Source organism: Lonchura striata, chromosome W (assembly GCF_050655825.1).
Source record: "Lonchura striata isolate lonStrDom1 chromosome W, ASM5065582v1, whole genome shotgun sequence".
Taxonomy (NCBI): Eukaryota; Metazoa; Chordata; class Aves; order Passeriformes; family Estrildidae; genus Lonchura; species Lonchura striata.
The window spans coordinates 16,420,247-16,446,582 of record NC_140743.1 but is presented as its reverse complement, the minus strand read 5'-3'; the positions used below and the strand labels follow the sequence as shown (position 1 = coordinate 16,446,582).

At 43.3% G+C, this 26,336-nt stretch overlaps 1 protein-coding gene and 1 long non-coding RNA gene across 3 annotated transcripts in view; one reads left to right on the top strand and one right to left on the bottom strand.

Annotated features, from left to right (window-relative positions):
- The window catches only part of LOC146763111 (ras GTPase-activating protein 1-like), a 206,642-nt gene that overhangs the window by 63,284 nt on the left and 117,022 nt on the right, over positions 1-26,336 (bottom strand). For both annotated transcript variants that reach the window (XM_085571163.1, XM_085571164.1), the window contains exons 16-18: positions 24,877-25,049; positions 24,563-24,722; positions 24,245-24,387 (exon numbers count right to left, since the gene is read on the bottom strand). In XM_085571163.1, the coding sequence (XP_085427289.1) occupies positions 24,245-24,387; positions 24,563-24,722; positions 24,877-25,049 (476 nt within the window). The remainder of the gene's footprint in view (positions 1-24,244; positions 24,388-24,562; positions 24,723-24,876; positions 25,050-26,336) is intronic.
- LOC146763112 (uncharacterized) lies at positions 1,088-9,877 on the top strand. Its single transcript, XR_014952620.1, has 2 exons — positions 1,088-1,532; positions 6,449-9,877. It is a non-coding gene; the product is annotated as an uncharacterized LOC146763112 (long non-coding RNA).

The following is a 26,336-nucleotide window of genomic DNA, read 5'->3' as shown; positions in this document are numbered from 1 at the left end:
TCCGGACACTGAATTATTTCTCCTCATCACCAAAATAAGAAAATCTTATTAACCTATAGACTCTGAATAGAAGAAAAGACTGATTGCTGAAATCTTGGCCTCAGGCGGAATTTTCCCTATAAAAACTGCTTGGACCAGGATGGAGGTGTGTGGGCATAGGGGAAACCTCTGCTGAGGCTGACTCCTTGTTGCACACCCAGGGCCGACCCCGGGCTCAGCTCTGTTCTGTCCTTGTGGCTGGCTAGATAGAATCTGACTGCAAATAAAATTATTTCTATTTTTAATCTGGCTGAATAAATTCTCATTTATAACAATTTTGGTGACCCCGACACGATCTGGTTTGGGGGTATCCAGGGGGTTCCCCTATCCTTGATCCGGGCGGCACCCCGCTGATTTCAGCGGCCGGACAGGACTAAGAAACTCCATGGAACCAACCAGATTCCGAAAACAGCCAAAAAGCCACGTTAAGGAAAGAATATAAATGGGCCCAGAGCTCTCTGAACTCGGAGCTAAATCTCCAAGGCTGCAGCAGCAAACTTTCGCTCGTAAAATCAACGTGCACGAAGAATCCACGCGGGAAAAGGAGCCGTAAGTATCGCATGGTTGAGTGGGGCGTGAGTGGGTGTGTGTGTGAGACCTGACATAGTCACGGCACGAGAGCGGACCCCAACGAACCACAGTTCCACTAGCCTGAGAGAGAGGTGGTCGGTCACGGGGGAAGCGAAAGGATTCCAGTATACTCACAACACGCATGCTACCTGAAACTCGGGGAGTTACGGGGATCTACTCAAGGACGGGTTGGGGGAGGGAAGGTGTAAGAGAAGGGTGACCTTTTTGTTCGATGCAGCTGCAGATAGTAATTTGTTTCAAAGAAGTTTGTTTTTACAGCGGTAATAGGCAACAGGCTGTGAATTGCTGATAATATGCATTCCTAACCTTTTACAGCGGTAGTAGGCAATAGGCTTTGCAGTGCTTAACTGATAACATGCATTTCTAAGATAACACGTATACTTGAGACTGTGAGTATCCCCAGATCAAAGGACACCTGTGAGGAAGACAACCAGCCTTCATCCCACGACCACCAGGAGGCAGAAAACGACCACCTAGCAACAGAATGCGATTGCGCAGAAGAAACGAGTGAACTAAAGAAGGAGATAAAAACAGTGAGCTAGGGGGATCACAGGGCGGCAGTTTGGCGGAGCGGTTGCTCCCCTCTGTCGCCGCAGCACTGCTTTTTGCTTTGCTCTCATATACTCTCTTAAATGAATTAAATAAATTCTGTTAATCGGATCAGATGGCCTCTTGTGCTCACTCATAACAATTTGGTGCCGTGACTCGGATCGCGGATTTGGAGGACCCCTCTCTGGGAGAGGCGCCACAACTCCGCTCTTTTGAGCGGACTCAGACTGGGGGTCTTTTCCTTATCCCGACCGACGAACCCAAAAGCCTTGAGAGGAAAGCAAAGAAAGGGAAGCGGGCCCAAGATACCCCTTAAATTTTGTGCACAAAGTCCGAACGACGACGCAGGAAGCGTAAGTATAAGAGTTCCGTTCGGGCGGGGTCGGGATCCCGGAGTGTGGCGAGTGTGTGAGTTGCATGAGAGGGGAGCCGGCAGCCAGACTCCCCAAGTGAACGCGGACCCTCAGTAGTGCGGTTCCCAAAGCCCGCGAGGGCCTGGGCCACGAACCAGGGGAAGTGATTGTGATTCTTTGATTATTTGTGTGTGTTAGAAGGCACTCCGGAGGAATGGGGCAGGGGAAGAGTAAATCCCCCTCCCCAGTGGGGGTAAAACTCCCTTCGATTCCTAAGGACAGTCCCCTGGGATTCATGTTGACCAATTGGGAACACTTCCCAGGAACGAGGGGAAAGGATAAAGCAAAAATGATACATTACTGTATAGAAGTGTGGGGAAGGAAGGAAGTTTCCAAAAATGCATTCTGGCCCATATTCGGGTCCTCAGAGGAATGGGTTAGACAAGCTCTAAACATCTGGGTGAGCACTAAACAACCCCCTAATCCAGAGGAGAGTGACTATGCTAAGGTCTGGGTGAGTCGACCAGAGGTGCTTGTATTCAAACTTTCCGAAAAACCTAAGGGGAAAAGAAAGGGACGACCAGAGGAACTGATAGTAGCCCCACCTCCTTATGTTCCTCCTGTACCACGAGCACCCCCCCTCCCCTCATCGGATGATGAGTCTGACTCAGATTCTGAACAGACTGGCCCAGTCACCTGGAGCAGGGCAAAAGGCAAACTGTTTCCCTTGAGGGAAATGCCCATGGGGGGGCCACAACCAGGAATAGGATTCATTTCTGTTCCCTTGAGCTCGGGAGATGTGAGAGATTTCAAGAAGGAGATGGGAAGCCTATTAGAGGATCCTTTAGGTGTGGCAGAAAGAGTGGATCAATTTTTGGGCCCCAATATATACACTTGGGAAGAACTGCAGTCCATACTGAATATCCTATTTACGGTTGAAGAAAAGAACATGATTAGGGCAGCTGGGATGCGGGTCTGGGATGCCCAGCCGGCACATGCTCAACACCCAGCTGACACTAAGTGGCCTCTTCAAAATCCTAATTGGAATAACCAAGACCAGGATCATAGGGCCAATATGCGGGACTTCTGAACCATATTAATTGATGGTATTCGGGAATCGGTCCCCAGGGGTCAAAATATCAATAAGGCATTCAATGACAGACAGAGGAAAGATGAAACACCCACTGAGTGGCTGGAGAGGCTGCGAAAGAACTTCCAATTATATTCAGGATTAAGACCGAATGATCCAATGGGGCAGGCAATATTAAAAGTGCATTTTGTATCCAAGTCTTGGGACGATATTAGAAAGAAGATACAAAAGATGGAGGATTGGCAGGATAGGGATTTGGCAGAGCTGCTGCGGGAGGCGCAGAAAGTGTACGTCCGGAGAGAGGAAGAGAGTCAGAAGAGGCAAGTTAAAATGATGGTTGCTGCGGTAAGGGAAAGTAGGAGCATAGAGACAGGACAGAAGAAGTTTACTCGAGACAAAGCGGGTAACAAAGAAAAGGGGGGAGGAACGGAAGAAAAGACTTGTTATTATTGTGGCAAAAAGGGACATTTCAAGAGAGAGTGCAGAGTGCGGCTTAGAGATGAGAAAGAATTCAAGGCCGACTAGGGGGGTCAGGGGCTCTACTTTATGGGGACCCGGAGACATCAGAAAGAGCCCTTGATAAAATCAAAGGTGGGTCCCCAAAGCCAGGAAATAGAATTCTTGGTCGATACAGGGGCGGAAAGATCTACCATTCAATTCCTGCCCCAAGGCTGTACCCTGTCAAAACAGACAGCTATGGTAGTAGGGGCAAAAGGGGAACCATTTGAAGTACAAATTATTAAAGAGGTAATGGTAGAATCAGAAACTAAAATGGGGGTGGGTGACTTCTTATTAGTCCCTGAGACAGATTACAACCTATTGGGGAGAGATTTAATTGTTGAACTGGGAATTCAAATCGAAGTGGTAGAAAAGGAATTGAAAATCAGGCTTTGCCCTCTTCGATTGGAAGATGAAGAGAAAATAAATCCTGAAGTATGGTACAATCCGGGAACCGTGGGCAAATTGAATATGACTCCATTCACGGTAAAGATCAGAAACCCTGAGGTCCCGGTGAGAATAAAACAGTACCCTATTTCAATAGAGGGAAGGAAAGGATTGAAACCCGAAATTGAAAGATTACTAAATAAAGGATTATTAGAACCATGTATGTCGCCTTTTAACACCCCCATACTCCCAGTTAAAAAGGCAGACGGATCCTATCGGCTGGTGCATGACCTTAGGGAAATTAATAAGCGAACTGTGGCTCGGTTCCCAGTAGTGGCAAACCCCCTATACCCTTTTGAGTAAATTTGGACCTGAAAACGAGTGGTATAGTGTAATAGACCTGAAAGATGCCTTTTGGGCCTGCCCTCTGGACGAATCCAGTCGAGATTATTTTGCCTTTGAATGGGAAGACCCTGACACGGGGAGGCGACAGCAACTCAGGTGGGCGGTATTACCTCAAGGATTTACGGAATCTCCCAATTTATTCGGGCAAGCCCTAGAACAAATTTTGCAAGATTATAAAACAGACCCAGAGGTAAAGCTAGTTCAGTATGTGGATGATTTGTTAATAGCAGGTAAAGAAGAAGACAAAGTCCGGAAAGAAAGTATCAAACTATTAAATTTCCTGGGACTGAAAGGATTAAAAGTTTCTAAAGCAAAACTACAATTTGTAGAAGAGGAAGTTAGATACCTGGGACATTATTTGAAAAAGGGAGAAAAGAGAATTGATCCAGATAGAGTACAAGCAATCCTATCCCTGCCTTTACCGCAAAATAAACGACAAATTCGTCAGATATTAGGACTTACAGGGTATTGTAGGCAGTGGATCAAAAACTATAGCGGGAAGGCAAGATTTCTGTATCAAAAACTTACCCAAGATGGGCACCTTAAGTGGACAGAAGAGGAAAAATCTAAATTCCAAGAATTAAAAGAAACTCTGGTCCATGCTCCAGTCCTGAGCCTCCCAGATTTAAAGAGGCCCTTCTTTTTATTTGTCAATATTACAGATGGGGTAACTTATGGAGTACTTACCCAGGACTGGGCAGGGAAAAAGAAACCTATTGCATATCTATCTAGAATTCTAGACCCTGTAAGTAGGGGATGGCCGGGCTGTTTACAAATAATTGCAGGCTGTGCAGAGTTAGTAGAAGAAACAAGGAAAATCACCTTTAATGCCACTCTGAAGGTGTTAACTCCACATAACATACGGAGTGTGATGCAGCAAAAAGCAGACAAATGGATATCTGATGCCAGGCTCCTAAAGTATGAGGGGATTCTATTAGAAACCCCTAATTTCACTTTAGAAACCACCTCATTACAAAATCCAGCCTCCTTCCTCTTCGGAGAGCCAGAGACTGACCCACTGACTCACGACTGTGTGATCACTATAGAGGAGCAAACTAAAATTAGACCTGACTTGGAAGAAGAGGAGTTAGAGACTGGAGAAAAGCTGTTTGTAGATGGATCATCCAGAATAGTAGAGGGCCAAAGAAAATCAGGGTATGCCATAGTAGGGGGACCTGACCTAGAAGTAATTGAGTCCGGAGCCCTGGACAAAACATGGTCAGCCCAAGCCTGTGAAATATACGCCATCCTAAGAGCCTTAGAATTATTAAAGGGAAAAGAGGGAACCATTTATACAGACTCTAAATATGGGTACGGGGTAGTACATACATTTGGAAAATTATGGGAGGAAAGGGGCCTTGTGAATTCACAAGGAAAGAACCTGGTGCATCAGAGATTAATAGTAGCCCTCCTGAAGGCCTTGAGAGGCCCTGCAAAGATAGCTGTAGTTCATTTAAAAGGGCATCAGCGGGGAATGGATTACCGGAGTAGGGGTAACAACGCGGCAGACCATGAAGCGAAGAAGGCTGCAATTATTGAGGCACTGACCTTGAGCGAGAGAGCCAGGAGGGATCCTACAGATACCTCAGAGAATCCTGGGTTAACCACCCAGGATAAATTTGTATTTACTGTAGAAGAGCGGGAGAAACTTGCAAAATTGGGGATAAAAGAAGAATCGGGGAAGTGGCTGTTAACAGATGGGAGGGAGGTTCTGCCTAGGGCCGTAGCCCAGCAAATGCTTAATAAATTACACCAGAAAACACACTGGGGCGCTCAAGGGCTGGTAGACCACTTTGCCACCCATTATATGACTGTGGGTCTCCATGATCTAACAAAAAGTATTACTAAGGGTTGCCCAACCTGTTTACGTGTAAATAGGAAGAATTTAAGGAAGCCACCCTTGGGAGGGAGACCCGTGGCAAAGAGGCCTTTTACAAATTTACAGGTAGACTTTACAGAGCTTCCCAAAGTGGGGAGGATAAAATATCTTTTAGTTTTAATAGATCATCTAACACATTATGTGGAAGCAATCCCCACCGCTAGGGAGACAGCCCGAACGGTGACAAAGGCCCTGCTAGAAGAAATAATACCCAGGTATGGAGTCCCAGAAACAATAGACTCCGATAAAGGCCCCCACTTCACTTCAAAAATAACACAGCTGCTGGCAGAAGCCCTGGGCATAAAATGGGAACAACATACTCCCTGGCACCCCCAGAGTTCAGGGAGGGTGGAAAGAATGAATGGAGAAATTAAGAAACAACTCACTAAATTGGTACTAGAAACTAAGTTATCTTGGATAAAATGTCTGCCACTAGCATTATTAAATATTCGGACTCAACCACGATCAGACATAGGGCTTTCCCCATTTGAAATGTTATATGGGATGCCCTACTCCCTAGAGAAAGTTCAATCTAATCCTAATATCACTGACCAAAGTATTAACAAATATTTAACTGTTTTAATGAAATACAAGAAACAGTTATGGGAAAAGGGGATGTGGGCCCAAAGACCACCATTAAATCTTGTATTACACCAGGTACAACCCGGCGACTGGGTTCTCATCCGAAGCTGGAAGGAAGATTCAATCACCCCAAGGTGGGACGGACCGTATCTGGTTTTAATCACCACTGATTCCGCAGTTCGCACGGCAGAAAAGGGATGGACCCATGCTAGCAGAATAAAGGGGCCAGTGGACCCGACTCGATTTCATGCAACTTCCAGAGAGATAAGCTGGAAGATTGATGGGAAGCCGGGAGATTTGAAGCTAACAGTAAAGAGAACCCTCAAGTAATCTTAATGGACACTGCCAGTTCCGGGGACATTTGGGTCGGGAATGACTGGGGATTGCAAACACAACTGATAGGAGAAACAAAACCCCCAGGATACTGTAAGCATTTAGAAGACTTAGCTCAGCAGCCCTATTATCGGCCCATCTGACTCGAAAGGGAGCAGAGACCTTGGGAAGGGGAGGGTCATGCCGAGCATGAAGATATTAGAATAAAATGTAGCTGGTTAGATTGTGATTGTTTCCCTTTTGCTTGCTTTTCTTGTAAAATTTGTAAAGGGCTGTGGTGGGCTCACTGTAGAAAGGGGAGGGCTCCAAAAAGTGTGTGTCAGTGCTGCTGGCTAGAACAACGCAAGTTGACCTCTGAAATATTGAATTATAAGGTCGCCACTCGGGAATTGACTAAAGAATCTCCCGAGTGGTGGGAAATTTTTGTGAAGGGAATAAATCCTGAATTCCATTGCTACCACTCCAACGAGCTTTCAAGTCCATTTCTTACAGACATAGTCCAGGTCAAGTGTCGCAGGCTGGTCAAGGGACTGAGGTGCGACACCCCACAATTAAATGAGAAAAATTGGAACTCCCGGAGGTCAAAGTGGGAGAGAGGAAATAATCCCGCCCCTGAAGAATATCTCTGCTGTCAAGAAGATGGCCTACCCTGTAGCTTGTAGCAACCAAGTTGACAGGAGAGACAGAGAGATAGTTAGTGGGGATGAGGGACCCTCCCAAATCGTAAGAAAAAACACTGACCACCATAGGCACGGGAATGGTGACAATGGAATGAGAAAAAGTAGGAATGTGAAATTGGGCATGATAAGCAGCATCCCCTGCAGTGCGTACTACTCAGCCCTAAAGATTCTTACATTTGTGATGATATGCTTTCCTCTCCAAAGTGTTGCTACTGAAACCCATGAACCCTTTAAATGGACATTAAGTAGGTGGGAAAATCATGATACTCATTATAACCTGCAGACTGTGATAACCCCCGGGGCACCAAGCTTTAAAGCTGGAGTATGTAACATGACCAAAAATCCAAGCTGTGGGCGGCTGTTAAATTTGACAAGTTTCTATATGTGCCCTGCTTCAAATTTAGGGAGGTCATATTGTAACCTCCCCGGGCATTACTACTGTGGTTATTGGGGTTGTGAGACAATAGCATCAGCATGGGCCCCGGGAGGAGGGTCGGATAAATACCTAAGGGTGGGATATGGACCAGCTGGATGTGTAAAGCCACAAGAATGGCCATGGACAGGGAAAGATTTACTGGGGAACTGTACTTTCATATACCTCAGTGTTACTCATCCAAATGACCCAGGGTGGCTGTTGGGAAAGACATGGGGAATTAGGCATTGGATAGAGGGACACGATTTGGGAAACCTAATAATTATTAAGAAAGAACCTATTCCCTATGACCCTGCACCAATTGGACCCAACAAAGTAATAAGTGACATTAAAACTAAGACAATTAACTACACAGAGACAGAGGTTATTACCAGCCATATTAACATAGATGAGCCAGGTGTTCCTAAACCCGAGCATGCCACCTTGTGGAAAATAATGCAAGCCACATTCGGCGTTTTAAACTATACATACCCGAATCTGACAGAAGGTTGCTGGCTCTGTTACATGATGAATCCACCCTTTTATGAGGCGATAGGATCCTCTGCTAAAACCAGAAGAATTAATGGGACAAACCCAAGAGAATGTCTGTGGAAACAGGGAAAAGATAGCACCCCAGGAATAACCCTAGCACAAGTAAGAGGGAAAGGGAAATGTGTGGGAAAGGTACCCGCAATAATGCAACACTTATGTGAGACGACAATCAGCATCAAGAAAAAAGATAAACTAGCAGAATGGCTCCTGCCAGCGCCCAACACCAAATGGGTATGTAATAAACTCGGAACCACCCCTTGCTTATCCATAAGGCTTTTCAATGAAAGTTCAGATTATTGTGTACAGGTGTTAATTGTCCCTCGCATATCATATCACCCAAAGGAGTATGTACTAGAGCATCAAACAACTCCCAAACACCATCTAGTCAAAAGAGAACCACTCACAGCATTAACAGTAGCAATCTTGCTTAGTGTAAGTGGAGTTGGAGTGGGAACGGGGGTAGCCTCTCTAGTAAATCAACAACAAGGTATGAAAAATTTACGAGTATCCGTAGATGAAGACTTAAGCAGAATCGAAAAGGCCATAGATGGGTTAGTAAAATCAGTCAGATCCCTCTCTGAGGTTGTGTTACAAAATAGACAGGGACTTGATCTATTATTTTTACAACAAGGGGGGCTCTGTGTTGCCTTACGAGAAGAATGTTGCACTTATGCAGACCACACAGGAATTGTGGTTGATACTATGGCAGAATTACGCAAACAAATAGAGCAAAGAAAAAAAGAGCAAGAAGCTCAGCAAAACTGGTATGAATCATGGTTTACTCATTCCCCTTGGTTAACAACTCTTTTGTCTACCATTGCAGGACCGGCAATTCTGCTCATCTTAGTGCTAACTTTCGGACCCTGCATCTTTAATAAGCTTATTGCTATAGTAAAGAGTAGGTTAGAGGCCGCTCATTTAATGATAGTAAGATCAAAATATGAATCACTCACTCAGGTAGAGGCCGAAAACTATCTAGAGCTTAGTAGAAAAGAATTAATACGGTTCAACGAACAAAAAGAAGGATAAAAAAAAAAAAAAGGGAGAAATTGTAAGAGAAGGGTGACCTTTTTGTTCGATGCAGCTGCAGATAGTAATATGTTTCAAAGAAGTTTGTTTTTACAGCGGTAATAGGCAACAGGCTGTGAATTGCTGATAATATGCATTCCTAACCTTTTACAGCGGTAGTAGGCAATAGGCTTTGCAGTGCTTAACTGATAACATGCATTTCTAAGATAACACGTATACTTGAGACTGTGAGAATCCCCAGATCAAAGGACACCTGTGAGGAAGACAACCAGCCTTCATCCCACGACCACCAGGAGGCAGAAAACGACCACCTAGCAACAGAATGCGATTGCGCAGAAGAAACGAGTGAACTAAAGAAGGAGATAAAAACAGTGAGCTAGGGGGATCACAGGGCGGCAGTTTGGCGGAGCGGTTGCTCCCCTCTGTCGCCGCAGCGCTGCTTTTTGCTTTGCTCTCATATACTCTCTTAAATGAATTAAATAAATTCTGTTAATCGGATCAGATGGCCTCTTGTGCTCACTCATAACAGAAGGTACGTTCTCTTGGATTCGAGAAAGTGGTAAACCTCACTGGCTCCGGGCTCGGGGAGCCCGACAAACAGGTACAAGAGAGCTCACTGTTCTTCCAACTGAAAACTCACAGACCGTTTCGCCGTGAGGTAACTAGGTTGGCAAGGTTCGGTCGGGAACAGACTGGTTTAAACACTTGGTAAGACTCGGTCTGGGACAGGACTGAAATACACATTTTAGCATGCGGGTTGCTGACTTCTTGGAACAGCTTGCGGACACTGACTTGGAATACAGTAAGGAAAACTTTTAAATATGGGACAGGGGAGCAGTAAAATGCCCCTTAAATTAATGTTTTAAAAAGGCTGCGCAGGGCTGCGCAGCCACGGGCAGCGTGGCTCTGCAGTTTTTAGAACCCGCGCGGCAGCGGCAGATGCGGCGGTTCCGGCTTGGAGGGAGTGGGGGGGCTCTGCCTGCTCCTGCCCTTCACAGCGGTGCGGAGCGGCTTTGGTTTCCCCACAGCGGGAGGGGGAGGGGGCTCCGACCTACCCCAATAGCGGCGGCGGCTCCTGGAGGTGGCGGGGAGCACGGGCAGCGGGGGGAGCCCGGCTCGGGCTTCCCTGACACTCGCGGGCGGCGGGGGAGCATGGCTCAGCCACGTGGCGTGGGAAGTCCCCGTTCTTGCAGGCGGCAGTTTTAAAAGCAGCACAAGCTGCTGCTGCTGCTCTGCAGGGTTGAAATCTAAGTGCTTTTTGCTTCTCAACCGCAGTTTTTAGAAATCAGTTGTGAATTTGTTTTGTTGCTAGTCAGTATAAAGTTGTGCTGTGAATTTTACGCCTAAAATGGGAGTGGGACAATGAGGAGCTGGATTATGCCAGGCTATAGGAATATGCCAGCGCGCGGCTGTTCCCTATTAGAACAACTGGCTGCAAGGTAAGTATGGGGAAGCTGCCACCCCCATACCATGTTCCTCCATCACAAGCACAGGTCTCGGCAGTCCCCCCCCACCTTCAGATCAGTCTTCATTGCCCCTAATGCACAAATATCATCTGCAGACACACTGAGACCTTCTCAACCTTCCCCCCTCATCTCACACAACACGGGCGGACACACACACACACACACATACACGCTTCTTACTGGGGAAAAACGCATCTCCTCCCACCAGTAGAACTCAGTGTAAGATGAGGAGAAAAAACACAGAGGGTAGCGAGAAAAAAAAGAACAAACCTAATCTATACCCTTTAAGGGAGTCCCAGCCGCTCCCAGAGTCATCAGGTTTGTAAACATTACCATACGGGGAATGTAAAACCGCCCAAACAACGGGAAAACCGGCGCTACCTCAAAAGCCCCCAGGGAAGCCGGGACAAAGGACAAAACAGGTGCGTGCTCCTAAATGCTCTTACTAAAAATCTTTTCAGTTTATTCAAGAACCACAGTCCAACGGATGTATCAAAAGTAAGGATTTTATGACTGTTATTGGGGCTATATAAAAATAGAATCTAATAATAAAATCTGTGTTAGGAATGTTTTATTAGTAAAAGAAACAGAATACAATTTATTAGGGAGGGATTTAATAGTAATATTAGAAATAAGTATAATTGCAAAGGACACACAACTCATGGTAAGTTTATACAACCTAACTACTGAGAATGAAAAGAAAATTAATCCCAGGGTCTGGCACACTCTGGGAGAAGCTAGAAAATTAGACATAAAACCAATTCACATTAAAATTAAAAGACCAGAAGACCCCATAAGGGTAAAGCAGTATCCCATGCCTCTAGAGGGAAAGAAGGGATTGAACCCAATAATCAAAGATTTAATAAAAGGGGCACCTTAGAACCCCCCATGTCCAGACATAACACACCTATATTGACAATACAAAACTTGATAGCAGTTACCCACAGTCTCTAATCCTTATACTCTATTATAGTGTAATTGACCTAAAGGATGCCTTTTGGACTTGTCCTCTAGCTGAGGAAAGTTGGGACTACTTTGCCTTCGAGTGGGAAGACCTGGAGACACAAAAAAACCCAACAATTAAGATAAACCTCTCTCCCTCAAGGGTTTGTAGACTTAACTTATCTTTTTAGCCAATCCCTTGAAAATTATTGAGTTTGTGCCAGTTCCTGGGACAAAATGGATGCAATATATAGATGATCTATTAGTGGCTAGTCCTAAGGAGAAAGATATAAGGGCAGAACTATAGCCCTATTAAACTTCTTAAGAAAAAGGGGGACAATTTTCACTGATTCCAAATATGCATTTGGGGTAGTACACACCTTTGGGAAAATCTAAGAAGAAAGAGGTCTGCTAAACACACAGGAAAAATGATTGATGAAGAAATAATTAACAATGGGAGTTGCCCAGTAGCTTACCGGCCTTTTGAAAGGGTCGAGGTAGATATCACTGATCTACCTAAGGTCGGGAGATACAAATTCCTATTAGTCATAGTGGACAAACTAACCCACTGGGTAGAGGCTCTCCCAAGCTCCCGGGTGTCCTGGGTTGTAAGATAAGCTTGTATTCTATTTGCCATCTGGTGGAGGTTGGGCAGGTTTGTTATCTTTTCCAAGAACAATGGTTTACTCCGAAGAGGAAATGGTTTGTTAATGGGCCATTGACTGATTCAATGCAGGGCTGGTAACGTAACACCATCCCATTGTGAGATGCTCCACCCAGAGGGGGAAGCCAAGCACTCTTTTATTGGATAAAAGGGGTACCTTTTGGGAGAGAGAGCAGTTCTCTCTTTGCGGGATTCCCAGAGAAGCAGCTCCTTCAGCGGGATTCCCAGGGAAGCAGCGGGAGCCCGGTGAGGTGGCGGCGGAGCTTGGAGGCAACCCCGGCGCAGAGGAAGACCGGCCCCACTGCCACCAGATCTTCAGAGAAAAACTATACCCTTCTAAAGATCACCACTGCAGCTACAATTCATCAGTCACTGCAAGAGGAGCAGCTATCATTTCAACCGGACTGCTACCAACACCCCGAATCCTCAGGTTGTGGACTTTATCACTAGTTTTGTTTGTACCAATTGCATTTGCCTTTTTAAATTGTTATCTAGTTTTCTCCTAGTAAAGAATTGTTACTCCCATTCCCATATCTTTGCCTGAGAGCCTTTTAATTTAAAAATCCTACTAATTCGGAGGGAGGGGGTTTACCTTCTCCATTGCACAGGAGGCTTTTTGCCCTCCTTCACAGACTCCTGTCTTGTCAAACCAAGACACCAGGCTACAGCCCAAACAGTATCAAGAATCTTATTGAAAGAAATCATACCTCAATACAGGTTAGAAAGCTGCATTAATTCAGACCAAGGAACACATTTTACTTAAAAAAAAAAATATCAGACAATTAGCAGATACCTTAGGTATTCGATGAAGCTATCACACTCCGTGGCACCCTCAGAGTTCTGGGCCAGTCAAAAGAATAAATCAAATGTTAGAAGCCCAATTAGCCAAATTGATGTCAAAAACAAATGTCATAAATGAAATGCATCCCACTGGCTTTATTAAACATAAGAACTATGCTTCATTCCGAAACAGGACTTTCACCTTTTGAAATGTTATATGGGATACATTATACCCATGGTATGCCTGTAGGGCATCCGAGATTAGAGGATAGACAAATACAACCATACCTAATAGCATTAAGAATCTTGAAGAATTGCAAAAGCAGGGGGTGATCATACAGCACAGTCCTCTTGGCTTCTTGATACATAAAATACAACCTGGGGACAAAGTACTTGTAAAAGCATGGAGGGAATCACATTGGGAGGGACCCTTAATTGTTCTTATGACCACAGACGCTGCTATACGAACTGCAGAAAAGGGGTGGACACACACATCAAGGATAAAGAAAGTCGAACTCCAGGATCAGGCACCAGAGTGGAAAAATGACCTCCTGCCCCGGAGATATGAAGATAACCCTGCACCAGCAAAGTAAATGACTGAAAACATCTCAATCAAACTTTCTGTTCCAGAGTGTAACTATTATCCTTTTTGTATGCTTCCCTTGTAAATACTGTTGTAAATTTTAGACTGCTCAAACTAAGTAGGTTGTGTGGGAGTGCTTTGAGCAGGAGTTAGACCTGACTAACCGTTTTCTGGTAATAGCCACAAGGCTGAGATTGTTTCAGTTAGATTCAATAATCTGGTGTTTTCCCATATTAGAATGGATTAAGGGAGAAATTACTTGCAAAACTAAAATTATTATTGTTGAGTGTCATAGGTTATGCAACGCACAGGCTCTGCTGAACTACACCAGGGAGGCATTTTTAAACAGGTCTGCAGCTCAGCCTGAGTATGAAACCACAGACGAAGATTCCTGCTGCCAAGAAGATGGTTTGCCCTGCCGCTGGGGGCACCCCAGTGGGCGCTGGGAATGGCAGAGGGACCCTAGCAGTGGGAGTAATCCTGGTGAGCCTAAGCCTAGCCACATGCCTCAAGGGGGAACTTGGGGGCAGACACCCAGAGGAGTTACCCCTCACCTCATGGAACTGCAGCAGGGGTAAGACTAATAAACCATGTCTTGAAACAAACACTCAACAGGGGGTATACAAATTGAAGGGGAAATCAAAAAGATACCATGAAAATGGACAGTCAGCTCATCAACTGCATCGAAGGAGCACAGGGGAAATGTCAATTCCGATTTGTAACGAATGTAACCGTACTATATGGGTTGGGGGAAGACAGGAGTCTATCTTTGTTGCTTATTGAGATAAGTGGAAGATCATTTGTTCACTGTGATATGCTCGCTTACCTTGGTTTGCATAAGAATGTACTGGTGTGTCTTTGAAATGCTTAGTTGCTTACAAGGTGATAAGGAGGTTGAGATTAGAGTCCTGGGTGTGTGTATCTGGTCTGCTTGCTGTATCTCAAAAGAAGAGACTTAGAAGCTATCACAACGACCAGACTCAGACTACATCTGGAGAGTCACGCCTGCAAGGAGAAGCGGGGGGATAAAAGGAAGGTTGGGACAGAACATTTTTGCGCGCCGTTGGTGGAGCAGGAGACTCCCCGGCCGCCCAGCGCTGTGCTTTGCCTGCCTTACTCGCTTGCTATTTTAAATAAAATTGCTTTATTGAATTAAGACACTTCAAATTGTCGTGTCACAATTTATAACAATTTGGTGCCGTGACTCGGATGGAGAAGTAGATCAGTCGCTACGGGACGATCGGGAGGCGCCCCGCCCTTATGGCGGCCCGGCTGCCCCAGGCTTTCTGATCACTCTCCACCGACGAACCTAAATTGAGTAACGGGCAAAGGAGAACCGGTTACCCCTGTAATCTTTGTGCATGAAGAACCAGCGAAGACGCAGGACGCGTGAGTATAGGCCGGTTTCCCGCTCGGTTTGGGGTGGTTTTCCCGGAGTGCTGTGTGTGAGAGGTCTCGTGGAGACCAAGTGAGTGCGGACTCTGTATTAGTGCGTTTTCCATTCCCCACGAGGGGCTGGGCCACGAACCAGGGGAGCACGTGTGTGAGAAACTGAGTGCACTCCAGAAGATGGGACAGAGGAAAAGCAAGCCCTCTGGTCCCATGGGAGAGGGGACCCATGCTAAGCTTCCCCAGATTCCCAGGGATAGCCCCTTGGGTTTGATGATAATTAATTGGGATGCTTTCCCATCTAGAAAAGGGAAAGACAAAGTTAAAATGATACATTATTGTATGGAAGTGTGCGGGAAGGGCCTAACCCTAATTCCCATGCAAGGAATGTAGAACAAAGGGAGAATCGGGAGCAGAGTTATATTTCTAGGGAAGGAAAAGAAAGAGGTCGTGAAATTGTCTGCTTCTACTGTGGAAAGAAGGGACATATGAAGAGGGGATGCAGACAACGGATAGCGGATGAGAAGGCCTTTAAGGAAGATTAGGGGTGTCAAGGGCTCTATTTGTTGGGGAAGAAACATCATAAGGAGCCCTTGGTAAAGCTTAAAGTGGGACCCCAACAACAAGAGATGGAATTTTTAGTGGATACCGGGGCTGAAAGATCCACGGTGCAAGCCTTGCCGCTTGGATGTAAAAAGTCATCTGACACTGTACATGTAATTGGGGCAAAAGGAGAGCCCTTTGAGGTATCTGTTATCAAGGATGTGATGGTAGAAACTGATTCCAAATGTGGTATAGGTTCTTTACTACTGGTACCTGAAGCAGATTACAATTTATTAGGGAGAGATCTGATAATAGAATTGGGTATTAATTTAGAAGTTGTAAATAAAGAATTACAGATAAAGCTCTGCCCTTTAAGGGTGGAGGATGAAAAGAAAATTAATCCTGAGGTGTGGTATACCCCAGAAACGGTGGGGAAATTGCAGATTAAGCCTTTCTCAGTGGAAATAAGTGATCCTGGCAAACCCGTAAGAATAAAACAATACCCTATCCCTAGGGAGGGAAAATTAGGACTAAAACCTGAAATAGATAGGTTATTGGAAAAAGGGCTTTTAGAGCCCTGTATGTCTCCCTTCAATACTCCCATCCTGCCTGTAAAGAAGTCAGATGGGTCCTACAGATTGGTGCACGATTTAAGAGAAATAAATAAGAGGACTTTGGCCCAGTTTCCAGTAGTTGCAAATCCATAAAAAGATTTAAAGGTAATTGAATCCAGACCACTAAGTAACTCCTGGTCTGCACAAGCTTGTGAATTATATGCAGTACTCAGGGCTTTAAGGTTATTAAAAGGAAAAATTGGAACAATATACACAGACTCTAAATATGCATATGGGATAGTGCACACATTTGGAAAATTTGGAAAGAGAGGGGACTTATAAACTCACAGGGAAAAGATCTAATTCATCAAGAGCTAATTGTCCAAGTTTTAAATGCCTTAAGGGGCCCGGCTCAAATTGCTGTGGTCCACTTAAGGGGACACCAGAGAGGATTGGACTTTAGAAACAGAGGAAATAATTTAGCTGACCAAGAAGCCAAGAAAGCAGCCCTACGAACTCAGGGGAACATGGGGCAGAGCGACACTGTATCTGTGGACTCCCCCAAAGAAAAATGGCAAATATATAGTTTTACCACTCAAGAAAAGGAAAAATTACAAAAGATGGGAATTGAGGAGGGGTCTGATGGGCAATGGAAGCTCCCAGATGGGAGAACTGTTTTACCTAAAAGCAAGGCCTCAGAAATTTTGCAAAGATTGCATGACCAGACTCATTGGGGAACTCAGGCATTAGTAGATCAATTTGCCACTAAATATATGAGTATTGGAATCTATGATTTGGCTAAAAGAGTAGTGGGAGATTGTCTGATGTGTCAAAAAGTAAACAGAAAACATCTTAGGGAAAGGCCCATGGGAGGAAGGGAATTAGCTCACAGGCCTTTTGCCAAAATACAAATAGACTTCACTGAATTGCCTAAAGTGGGTAGATATAAATATTTGTTAGTAATAGTAGATCATCTCACCCATTTTGTAGAAGCTTACCCCACTACTCGGACTACTGCTCAGACAGTGGTCAGAATATTATTAGAAGAAATAATCCCTAGATATGGGATAGTAGAAACAATAGATTCTGATAGGGGACCCCACTTTGTGTCCAAAATAACTGAGGATATCTCACATGCTCTGGGAATTAAGTGGGAATACCATACCCCATGCCATCCCCAAAGTTCGGGAAGAGTGGAAAGAATGAATGGGGAACTAAAAAAGCAATTAACTAAATTAATAATAGAAACAAAATTGACATGGGTCAAGTGTCTCCCTTTAGCCCTATTGTACATAAGAACAAGACCCAGAGCAGATGTTGGGATTTCCTCTTTTGAAATGCTATACGGGATGCCATATGATTTGGAGGAACCCCGAGACCACCCCTGGTTGAAGGACTATAAAATAACCTCATATATTATTGCCTTAATGAAACGCCGCAATGAACTTTGGGAAAAAGGAATCATTACGCAAAGACCCCCTTTAGATTTAAAAATACATAAAATACATCCAGGAGTCTATGTGTTAATAAAATCCTGGAAAGAATCTACACTAACCCCACAATGGGAAGGTCCTTATCTTGTGTTACTCACTACAGAAACTGCAATTCAGACTGCAGAAAGAGGATGGACACATGCCAGTCGAGTAAAAGGACCAGTTAACAACACTGTGTGGCAAGTAACCAGTCCTCTCGGGAACCTGAAATTGAAGTTACAGAGAAAATAATGGACTCTTATCAGATTGAATACACATCAGACTTATATTACTTAGATAGTGGACTAATTAGTAATTCAAGTGTTAGAGTAAAGTGTAAAAATCAAAATTGTAATTGCTATCCTTTTGTATGCTATATCTGTAAGGTGTGTGGGGAACGGTGGTGGTCACATTGCAACAGAGGGTATCCTCCACGAGGAACTTGCAATTCCTGTTGGAACGTATAAAGAGAGATTACAGCTTGGGTACTGACCTGTAAAGTGACTAGAGGGGAAATCCGATTGGAATCTAAAGAGTGGTGGGAAATTTTCTCAAAGGGCATTCACCCAGACTATTACTGCTACCATACAAACGAGCTGAGCCCATTTGTGGCAGAGATCATAGAAGGCCTTTGTAGGAAAGACCTAAAAGGGGTCAGTTGTACCGCACCAGAGGTAAAAGATCAGAACTGGCGTTCTTATTGCATGCGGCAAGGCACTAGAGGGCATAAATCCCCTCCTGAAGAATACTCTTGCTGCCGAGAAGATGGTACACCCTGTGGCTCGAAGCACCCGAGTCGACGGGCGAGGCAGAGAAGTAAACAGCTGTGGAGGAAGGAGCCCTCAGGATGGAATACGCAAGCAATATTTGCGGAACTACCCCGGGACTGGGAGTAACAAAGGCAGAAATAGTTTTTGGGCTCAAGGGTATTTTGGTGATAACCAGCTAATAGAGGGAAAGAAGTCACAAGGGTATAATTGTTGCAGTGTGAGAAACCAGACCCCACATGCCATTTGCTTACTGCTTGTGATTTTCCTTTGTATATCTTGTAATACTGCGGAAATAACAACTCATGAACCTTTCAAGTGGACTTTAGGAAGATGGGAGGATTCACGAGTTATAAGGAGCAATACTACAGCTGGAGCTCCCACTTTCCAGTTACCTGTGGCATCCTTAGGTACTCGTTGGGGTTCCCATTGGGTTTCATCGTTTTATATGTGTCCTGCTTCGAATCCTGGTAAAGGGTATTGCAATAGTCCTGGACAATATTACTGTGCATATTGGGGTTGTGAAACAATAGCTGGTACATGGGACCCCCCCACTCCTGATCCATACATTAAGGTGGTCTGGAAGCCAGATGGTTGTATTCCTCCCGGCTACTGGACAGGTCATAAACCCCCAGAAAATATTTGCAGGAATATACAAATTACTGCATTAAGGCCAGAGGATAGTATATGGTTAATTGGAAAAACTTGGGGCGTTCGTTTATATTCGGCTGATTTTGGCAATTTTGGTAGCTTAATATTTATAAAGAAGGAAATTGTGCCCCCTGATCCTGAACCTGTAGGGCCAAACCCAGTGTTATTAGAAAAGGAGGTTGTTTTAGCCAACCAAACAAAAGAAAGGGATCAGACCCAGAATAAAATTCAGAATGAAAACACTTCAGGAGACAAACAGGAAAAAACCCAGGAGGGTAATATACTCTGGAAGGTTATGAAAGCAAGTTATGGTGTCCTAAATAGAACCAACCCAAAACTGACAGAAGACTGTTGGCTATGCTATAATTTAAGACCCCCATTTTATGAAGCCATAGGGGTCACTGCAAAGCCCAGAAGAGTGAATGGAACTAATCCGAATCAGTGTTTGTGGAAAAAGGGTAAAGAGACAACACCGGGGCTTACCTTGGCTCAGGTAACAGGGAAAGGGAGATGCATAGGAAAAATCCCAACACAAAGAGAATACCTTTGTGGAGTAATAGAAACAGGTGGAAAGAAACTGGCTGACTGGCTATTGCCAGCAGCTAACACTAAGTGGGTATGTAACACTCTGGGTGTCACACCGTGCATCTCACTGAAACTGTTTAATCCAAGCCAAGACTACTGCATCCAGGTAACGATTATGCCCAGAATTACCTACCATACAAGTGACTACATATATGAACAACAAACTGTGCCAGAACACCATCTAATGAAAAGGGAACCCCTCACTGCCCTAACTATTGCAACTCTCCTTACCATCGGGGGAATAGGAGCTGGAACTGGGGTGGCATCCCTAGTAAATCAACAAAAGGAATTTAAAGCATTAAGAATTTCAGTAGATGAAGATCTGAGTAAAATTGAGCAGGGCATCGATGGATTGGTAAAATCATTAAGGTCCCTATCTGAGGTAGTGTTGCAGAACAGAAGGGGTTTAGACTTGCTATTATTACAACAAGGGGGATTATGTGTAGCCCTGAAGGAGGAATGCTGTGCATACGCTGATCATACTGGAGTTGTTACAGACACCATGGCAGAATTAAGGAGAAGATTAGAGCAGAGAAAGAGGGAAAGAGAGGCACAGCAAAGTTGGTATGAATCATGGTTCAATCAATCTCCTTGGTTAACTACCTTGTTATCCACCCTTGCAGGACCTCTGATACTGATAATATTGGGACTGACCTTTGGGCCATGCATCTTCAATAAGGCAATAAAAATAGTAAAGGGACGATTAGAGGCAGCACATTTAATGCTCATTAGGGCAAAATATGAACCCATACACAATGTAGATGAGACCCTAATACTAAGTCACCAAGAGTTACAAAGATTCAGTGAACAAAATAAAGATGAACAAGAAAAAGGGGGGAATTGAGATAAGTGGGAGATCATTTGTTCACTGTGATATGCTCGCTTACCTTGGTTTGCATAAGAATGTACTGGTGTGTCTTTGAAATTCTTATTTGCTTACAAGGTGATAAGGAGGTTGAGATTAGAGTCCTGGGTGTGTGTATCTGGTCTGCTTGCTGTATCTCAAAAGAAGAGACTTAGAAGCTATCACAACGACCAGACTCAGACTACATCTGGAGAGTCACGCCTGCAAGGAGAAGGGGGGGATAAAAGGAAGGTTGGGACAGAACATTTTTGCGCGCCGTTGGTGGAGCAGGAGACTCCCCGGCCGCCCAGCGCTGTGCTTTGCCTGCCTTACTCGCTTGCTATTTTAAATAAAATTGCTTTATTGAATTAAGACACTTCAAATTGTCGTGTCACAATTTATAACACTTATTTCCAAGCTAACCCAGTGTGTTACAATCCGAACAAAATTAGTATGTGTGTAATGGAGGAAAAAACCTACTGGGTGGGGAATAACCTGAAATATGAAAATAAGATACCTCTAGAAGCTGAGCCAATCATTCTGGACCTCTTAGGGGATCAAGATGACAGAGTCTCTCTGCAGTATGATAAAATGTTTTGTTTCACCAAGGATAAAGAAGGGGTGGATCCAGAAAATAAAATGAAACGGGTAATGCAAGAGGTAAAAAGACAAGAAGCTGAGATGAGGAAAAAGAGAATAGAACAAGAAAGGCTAAAATCCCTAAGCGAACAGTATGACCAATTGGAAAAACAATACTCAAAATGGGGATTGCCTGCCTCAGATCAAAATCTTTTTGTGGATCTGATGCAGGAAATTTCCACAGAGCTGAGGTTGTCTAATTGCTGGATCTGTGGGGGGCTAAAATCTGCAGAAAAATGGCCTTGGAGGGGTGAGGGTTTGACTCCTGAGCAACTACTAAAATGGGAAACTGGTGAGACCCCCAAAATAATTCAGAGACCGGAGGGGTGGATGCTAGACCAACGAGTAATTGGAATATTCTGCCTTAGCAGAGAGGGAGGGTTATATTCAGAAATTGTAGGATACACTCCATGTGTTTCCACCCTATCTATAAATTCCACCAGCCACATCAAGGTCTGGCAGCCTGAAAGCCCTACTGGGTACTGGAGCCAGGAGAAAAGAGATAACTGTGAATGCAGTGACAAAATTGGGCTCTGCTGGTACAAAAACCCCGGAGCTAACCCCTATCGGTCAATCAGCAAACTAAGAAAGTATTGGGATGAGCCTGAGAGCATAACAATCAGATGGAAAGCACCTAATGGATTACACTGGATCTGTGGGAAAAAAACCTACAGCAAATTACATCCATGCTGGAAGGGATCCTGCACGGTAGGACTAATCAGACCTGTTTTCTTCACCCTACCCAGGTCAGAGAGTAGTACACTGGGGGCCCCCTTGTATGAATCCCTGAACCGAGGAAAAAGGAGCTTAAAGGAAAAATTCCCTCTCATCGGAGGGAAACAAACATGGGGAGAGGATGAATGGCCTGCTGAAAGGATCATTGAATATTATGGTCCTGCCACATGGGCTCAGGATGGATCGTGGGGATACCGAAGCCCCATCCATTTACTGAATCGCTTAATAAGGTTGCAGGCTCTAGTGGAGATTGTATCCAATCACACTTCAGGTGCTCTTGACTTATTATCCCAGCAACACTCTCAAATGAGGGCTTTTGTGTATCAAAATAGGATAGCCCTTGATTACTTACTAGCTGGAGAAGGAGGTGTGAGTGGAAAATTTATCGAATCTCAATGCTGTGTATAAATAGATGATTATGGGGAAACCATTAGAGATCTGGCCACAAAAATTAAACAAGTAGCCCATGTTCCAGTACAGAAGTGGAACTCACTTCTCCAGGCATTGTGGTGGGATCATTTGTTTGATGGGGCTTGGTGGAAGAAAATAATTTTCTACATTTTATGTTCAATAGCAGGAGTCATATTCCTACCCTGTCTCATCCCCTGTTTTATAAGACTCATCCATTCGGTGGTACAGGGGATGCAAATAGCAGCTTTACCCACAGACCCAGAAGCTGCCCTTGGAAAAACAAATCAGGTACCAAAAATAATGACACCGGGAGAAGAAATTCTTCACAGCAGGGCGGCTGAGGCTCTAGCAAAATTTAAAAGGCGAATAAAGATAAAAGAACAAAACTACAAAATTTACCAAGATATTCCATATGTAGACTAGAAGCCAGTCTCAAGGTAGTCAATACACTACCTTGAGAGTCAATAGAGTTAGAAATTAAGGCGCGAATTAATGGGTTAATATAGAAGGTGGGGGATTGTTATGTGTAGTAAATATAATTTGCAACATTCCCTGTATGAAATATGTAATATTGGATACTTGTTAGATTATACCCATCCTATTAATTCCCTCCCTCCCCTTGCAGGCGAGACTGGGTGTATATTGGAAACTGATTTACAAGTAAAATGATGTGGCTCAGCCAGGAGATGGGCCATGTCTGGGCTCCAGGTGTTGATCATCAGTGCTGATCATCGCATGAATGGCCCAAGATGGATATCATGGAAATCCTCAGACAGATCCATGTGAATACAGCCTTCCCGTAAACTCTCATCAAGAATTCAACTACTCCAGACATTGAATTATTTCTCCTCATCACCAAAAAAAGAAAATCTTATTAACCTATGGCCTCTGAATAGAAGAAAAGACTGATTGCTCAAATCTTGGCCTCAGGCGGAATTTTCCCTATAAAAACTGCTTGGGCCAGGATGGAGGTGTGTGTGGGCATAGGGGAAAACCTCTGCTGAGGCTGACTCCTTGTTGCATACCCAGGGCCGACCCGAGGCTCGGCATTGTTCTTTCCTTGTGGCGGGCTAGATAAAATTTGATTGCAAAATAAATATTTTATTTTTTCATATTAATTTGGCTGGACAAATTTTCTTTTATAACAAATAGAACTACATATATAATTTGATATTATTACACACTGAATACTATTTCAAAATAAATTAAATATTCTACTGCTGTAGAAATCTCGTACAGAACTTACAAATCTGTTTCAAGGACTAGCCAGAAAACTAATATAAAAAAGCAAAATTTTTAAGTTCTAGTGCACTACGCTTTTAACAGCACATTTAACACTATCTACAAGTACCCACCTTTTTCTAACTCTGTATATTTTCATCTTTTAATCCAGTATTCTGAGGACACAACCCTCCCATTTCCATAATTAAGTTCAATTGAAACAGAAGTTAGGAGAGTTGTTTTAGAAATAAAGGTAGGATCTAACACAAGCAGTTAATGTAAGAGGAGTTTAAAAATTCAACTTAGTTCAGATATTGACTTCTAGCATATCTGGAGCTTAAAACAAGTTATTTAAGGTAAGCTATTCAGTAACTGCTACAACAGAACATACAACTGCTAAAGAATAAATACATAATTTAAAGAAATTTGAGTTTAAAAGCTTATTTAAAAGTGATGCTATGAACATTGTCCAAGCTCACATTTAGAAAAAAAAAACTCATAATCAGTTCAGTTCCAGTACTGAAATTATTTCTGAAGGATTATTAAATGTTTCTAAAGCAAATAACCAGTAGATCCTTTCAACAAATCAAAATTTAAAAATCATTGTTCAAGATATCACCTCACAGGACTGCTTGCTCTCCATTATCTTTAATATACTGTCTTTCAGTGCGTGATGAACAAAACGTGTTGCTGTGGCTTTCATATATTGCTCCATAAGTGTACTTGCTAAAGTGGTGGCACGAAACAAAGTAGTAGCTTCATCTGAAAAAAATAAAGTATAAAGTTGAGAAAATGAGATAACAAAAAGCAGAGGGGAAAAAAAAGCTGTGTTCACAGTTTGATCTATGATGCAATAAAGAGAGGAGACAGAAATGAAGACATAGGAGTCATTCCCTCCCCAGAGTTTCAGCTAATGTTAGTGTCATTAGTACAGTACCTTCCATGCTTATTTCCCTGTCATTTAGTGTTCGTAACAATAGTGACTCAAGCTTTTCATGAAGAAATATCTTCAATAAAATGCCAGCCAACAGTGTTCTATCCTGGCCACAAACATGTGATAAGGCATAGACTACATGCATCTCTTTCTGGAGTATGAGCTGAAAGAAAACCAAAACAATGTTCAGAAATTTGTGCTAAAATAACAGTCTCCACAAATACAACTTAGCAACATCTGTAAGTGTTACTGAAATTTCTCTCAAACAACAGAGAAACTGATTTTGACAGAAAAAAATGAGGAAAAAAACTTAATACCTCTTTAAACTCACTGTACTCCTCTTCTGGCATGATCTTCTCCATAGAATATCGTGCTCGAACACGCAAAGATCCTGGCTCAATACCTTTCAGTGGTATATGGGAACTGAGTTGAAACCACTCATCTGTTGCATGTCCTTTCTGTAATCGGCTTAATTGGCAACGCATAAACACTTTAAGAAAAAAGCATTGTTAAATAGGTTATCTCCAGCAAAACAGTGCTAGAATTGAATAATTAAAAAAAAAAAAACTCAGCATGTCACCTTGCTTCAGCAAAAGAATATTCATAAAAATTATCAAAATTTGTGTCATCAGATTATCTCTTAGATGGTTTAACAGACTCCTGAAAACTGAAGTTGAAATATAAAGCATGCTGTAAGTAATGCATACCCAGAGATATGAAAAAAGTTTTTTTTAATGCCCATACAGGGGAAAAAGCCCCTCTGCTCCCTCAGCTACCTAGCAAACCTAGGCAGCAATTAGAAAATTAAAACAGGTAAAATGATTAGAATTCACTATCCTCTTTTGAAGCCCTGCTCATACCTCTATCAGGTCTGCTCTTGAACCTCTTTGTTACCATTTTTTGTCTTTATTTTTAGCTTTACTACATCTTTCCCAAATGTTGTCAGATGTATTTCTTCAATACTTTGAAACTTTCAAGTTTAACGCTGTAGCATTTTATGCAAAACATATAAGAAGTCCTTCCCAGACAGCTTACTGCCCAAATAATGACAAGTCAACTACATATGACAAAAACATTAATTCACTTTTTTTGGTGGTGTTGGTACCTTAAAATTACTAAGTAATGACCTGCACCAGCCTATTCAACCATAACTGAAGGTCTGATCTGACAGCCAACTAGTAAGCTGCAGTAGTCAGACCACTGACCATTCCAAATTAAGCACATGCACTCCTGAACAGACTGGAACTTCTAAGCAAACACTTTTTTTCTGCATCTCTTGATGAAACCTACTTTTAATCAAGTTCCTCACATTTAAGCAAGACAACTCCCCAAACAAAAAACACCTGATCATCCCCCCAAAAATCAAAACAATCAAAAACACTATCACACACTTCTTTTTCACTTTTCTGCAAAACCTTTGAACAGTTCTAGCAGACTTTCCACTGCCCCAATTCTGCAGTATGTTGGGTCATTTGCATAATCAGATAATGGAACAGAATGACATCATATTTCTAATATAGATTTAATATCTCATATTCTTTGGAGTTGATTAATTGATAAGGTAACACATTTAAGTCAGTCAGATAGTGGATATACCAATTCATCATCATCTGCTACTTATCACAAGTGTGGACTGGACTGTCTTTACACCAGATAATCAATTGACTTTCCCAAAATATTTCTTCTGAGCAAAGGTCTCACACCCTCAACTGAGCAACATGTTTTCTTCTCTTTGGCTTGTGCATATAAGGCATGTATCTCATTGACAGGAACAGTA